Source organism: Suncus etruscus, chromosome 10 (genome assembly GCF_024139225.1).
Source record: "Suncus etruscus isolate mSunEtr1 chromosome 10, mSunEtr1.pri.cur, whole genome shotgun sequence".
In the NCBI taxonomy this organism is placed as follows: Eukaryota; Metazoa; Chordata; class Mammalia; order Eulipotyphla; family Soricidae; genus Suncus; species Suncus etruscus.
This window is the reverse complement of record NC_064857.1, coordinates 75,969,761-75,974,288: the sequence shown is the minus strand read 5'-3', so window position 1 is coordinate 75,974,288 and position 4,528 is coordinate 75,969,761. Positions and strand designations below refer to the sequence as shown.

General features: G+C 35.6%; 1 protein-coding gene across 1 annotated transcript; it reads left to right on the top strand.

The window, feature by feature from the left end:
- The first annotated feature begins 3,752 nt into the window (after window positions 1–3,752).
- Window positions 3,753–4,225, top strand: LOC126020658 (60S ribosomal protein L27-like). The gene has a single exon (XM_049782160.1). The coding sequence runs from the start codon at window positions 3,764–3,766 to the stop codon at window positions 4,172–4,174; it is 411 nt and encodes a 136-aa protein (XP_049638117.1). The 5' UTR covers window positions 3,753–3,763; the 3' UTR covers window positions 4,175–4,225.
- Window positions 4,226–4,528: the final 303 nt, after the last annotated feature.

The window sequence follows — 4,528 nt, the reverse complement described above, 5'->3', positions numbered from 1 at the left end:
TGCTGGGTCTGGGAAAACAGCAGCAAATATATATATATTTATATATATATGATTCTAAATTCATTTATTTCCCTTAGAGAATGCTTAGAAAGTGCCTCAAAATAAGCATACTAATGAGAGAATTTTTCTCATTGTATATAATTCTAGCTCACAAGTTAATACAATGATTCTAGAATAATAAACAAAAAGGCAAACATTTAGAATAGCATCATTTTATATCACTGAATGAATTAAGTAACATCAGTAGATGTTAACATTATAAAAAGAAAGATAACTGGATATTATTTTGCTCTTAAAGAAAGTAGACAGCCCTATCTATGAGTCACCAAAAGGAAGGAACCTTAAATATGTTTAACCCTTGAAAGGCAACTATCCAATTACAGAAGTCAAAGAAGTTGAACACGATACAACATTAACACAGTAAGCACAGTATTGGAAAACTTTTACATGACAATGGGGATAGCTATTTCAACTATATATACACTAAAATGCAAAGAGCACCAAGAAAAATGAAATATGATCACAGTTGAAAAAATTTTCAGATCTTCTTCTGTTTTTGCTCCAAAGAATAAATAAGGTCAGATTATTTGACACATATTATTAAGGATTTGCTTCCATTTTGTGAGTTTACAAGAATGTTTATTATGATTATGTCCAAAAAACTTGGGTCCTTTTCTTTTAGATATATATTTCATAATATTTACATATGAAAGTAATATGATATCTGGAATTTGCCTTAATAAAACAGGGGAGGTGCATAGTACAGTGGGAAAAGGGAAAATGCTCATAAAATTATAGTTGTTAAATTTGGGAGATGTATATATGTATTGGATTTATTATATTATTCTATCTTCATATAATTAAAATCCTTTGTAATGGGATAGAAAATAATAAGGTTGTATCTAAGTCAGATCTGAATTGGCCCTAAGAAATAAAATGTACAGACCTAGCATTTATAATTTATTAGTCTTCTAGAAAAAATAAATCTTGTATATATTTTAATTTATCTCAGCGCTCTTTTCCCCTAAGTCTTTGAATTTGGTGGTTTCACTTTTTTTAATTTCAGTGAATTAATTTGTTTTCTCATGAAAGAAAATCAATAGCACTTGACAGAATCTCTCTATTGCTTTTCACAACTTACCCACACTCTCAGTTTTAGTCATTTTATAAAGTATCATTCGGTGGCTTGAAGGGGTTCTCAGTGAACTGGTTTTTTTTAGTTCAAGATAAATATGCATTGTTGTTTTTGCATATGTTTCCTTTATTTATTTTCTACAATGTAATAAGTGCCTACATCAGCCAATATAAAAGCCTGGACCTGGACTTCTCACTGGTAATGCTGCTCATTATATTTAATTCCTGCTTTTCTCTACATATGTCCAAAGTAACACTCACACTAAATTTCACTTCCCTTGCTTTTCCTTGCATCTATTTTTGTTGCTTTCAAGTTAATTAAAAAGGATAGAGTGATAGATCTTGTGACCACTTTTTCACTTACTAATGCACTACCAAACTTCATTCATGCAGAGGGGTTTACTTTGTAGCTTATTTGTCTGTGCTCCCTATTGTATGGTTTGTCGTCTTATAACTACACTACACTTCTTCATTCAGTCAGTCTCTGATTAATGGGATATTGCATTGTTCCTGGAGTTCCACTTTGACCAGAAATGGTTCCCAATTCTCTCCCACATTACCCCAATGTTCTGAAGTATGAATTTCTGAATGCTAAGGGATGAGACTGTTGTCCATTCACTCTGCATCTGAAACCCTTTTTAAGCAGGAACTAACCAGACTAACTTCACGAGTGACATTGCTATGCTTCATCATGGTTTGCTCTTAGCTCATTTCATCAAATTTTGACTTTCTAGCCCAGAGGTAGTATAAGAGATTTGCTTTCACATTTAATGTTCCAGATGAATGGAAGAAAAGGGACTAGCAGAATCATTCTGAGCTTGGAAAGCTTCAGAAGTTTTTACTTTTGCAGTCAATGCAACAGAAAGTAAACTGATTGCTAGCTATCTGAATTTATTAGAAGTTGCCATTTTGAAAAAAATAATGTACTGATATACCCATACACAGGTTTTAAATCTAATCCAACGTTCATTTTAAAACATAATATGGAGGCAGAATTGTTATGATACTTTTTCTGTTGTATTTACTGTTACCCTTAGTTTTCTATTTTTATTGATTTTTTAATTCCCTTTTGATTCCCTTTGTTATAAGTGTTGACTGGCCAGAAAGGCAATCAATACATTCACTTGCAATAATCACTGATGGTCACATTCTTTAGTTGTGAAGACTATACCAGGGATTGAACTCATGACCTCAAGACTGTTAGGCAGGTGTTCTACCACTGTATATCTCCAGATACCCTTCTTTTACTTTTTAGAAGAATATTTTAAAAATTAGCAACTCTCGGGGCCAGAGAGATAGCTTGAAGGTAGGCCATATGCCTTGCATGCAGAGGACGGTGGTTTGAATCCTGGCATCCTATATGGTCCCCCAAGCCTGTCAGGGGCAATTTCTGAGCATAGAACCAGGAGTAACCCCTGAGCACTGCCGGGTGTGACCCAAAACCAAAAAAAAAAAAAAATCAGCAAATCTTAAAGAACTACTGACATGTGCAAATAAGTTAAAACTTAACTAGCTTTGTGTTTTATAACATAAGGAAAAATACTTTAAAAATTAAAAATTCTTCCCTGAGTTGAAAGAGAAATTTCAGAATGTAGGATCCAATTCATTTGCAAACTATTTCACACTGTATGCGCACCTTAAGATAACTCACCACCAGGCCCGGAGAGATAGCACAGTGGCGTTTGCCTTGCAAGCAGCCGATCCAGGACCTAAGGTGGTTGGTTCAAATCCTGGTGTCCCATATGGTCCCCCGTGCCTGCCAGGAGCTATTTCTGAGCAGACAGCCAGGAGTAACCCCTGAGCACCGCCGGGTGTGGCCCAAAAACCAAAAAAAAAAAAAAAAAAAAAAAAAAAGATGACTCACCACCAGCAACAGATGCTAGCTGGATGATGTAAGGGCACATTTTTTCCTCTCTTTAGTTTAATCAAGAGAAAAGAACAGGAGTACTTTGAAAATTCATAATATTAACAGTCTAATTACAGATTCTTAAATGCTGTTTTAAATTAGGATGATTTAAAATTATTGGATGTGACAACTATATAAACATAAAATGCTTTAATTAGGCAGTTGTTTGTGTGAGGAAAAAAATACACTCAATCAGGTGTTTTGCTTTAACTATCAGAGCCATGGATTCCCCCTGGACTACTGAAACTCATCTACAAGGCTACATCAACACCCTCTGTTACTTCAGGCTCCCCTGATTTGTGACTGTGTCCCTGAGCTCTAGAGAAAAAAAAAATCAGGGCAACAAATTCAAGTTATATTCTCATTCAAATTCAGAGCAAATTCCTGTGATTCTGAATTTGCTTAATGTTATCACTAACCACAGTCCTTCCAGGCCTTCATAAATATCATGACATGTTACTGATGAGATAAAGGGTTTGTGAGTCGCTCAATCTTAAAGAGTAATAACACAAACAAAAATACAATCTCAAAGTCACCCTCAAGAACTTATTAACCTTTGGAAATTACTTTCTCCTTTTAGAATTTGATGAAAGCTAAAGACTCTTTCTCCTAATCATGAAAACTCTATAATCACATAAAAGCTTCAGAAATTCATCATGAAATTCAACGTCACAAAAATAATTCAGAAGCTTTCTGCTGTAGGCCAGAGTGGTTGCCGTCGAAATGGGCAAGTTTATGAAACCCGGGAAGGTGGTCCTGGTGCTAGCCGGACGCTACTCAGGACGCAAAGCGGTCATCGTCAAGAACATTGATGATGGCACCTCAGACCGCCCCTACAGCCATGCCCTGGTGGCTGGAATTGACCGCTATCCACGCAAAGTGACAGCCGCCATGGGCAAGAAGAAAATCGCCAAAAGGTCAAAGATCAAGTCTTTCGTGAAAGTATATAACTATAATCACCTTATGCCCACAAGGTACTCCGTGGACATTCCCTTGGACAAAACCATCGTCACTAAGGATGTCTTCAAAGACCCGGCTCTTAAGCGCAAGGCCCGCAGAGAGGCCAAGGTCAAGTTTGAGGAGAGATACAAGACCGGCAAGAACAAGTGGTTCTTTCAGAAGCTGCGGTTTTAAATCAGTTTTGTTTCCATCATTAAAAACCAAAAAATTAAAAAATAATAATAATTCAGAAGATTTGTGTAGCTCATGATGGCAACTATATGAAGAACCACCCAAGAGCCCAACCCTTGAAGATCAATACATGAATCTATACATGATCAATACATGAATATGTAAGGATGTGTATGTATGTCAAATACTGTGCTAGACATGGAGATTTCAGAGGAGAATATTTATATCTGGTCCCTTTCTTATAAACTGGTTCATAATCTCTTGGAGAAAAAGATATTGACTAAATAGCATGCCAACAAATATAGACTCAAAATTGTGTAAAAAGCAGGCATAAATGCTATGCAATTCCACAAATGA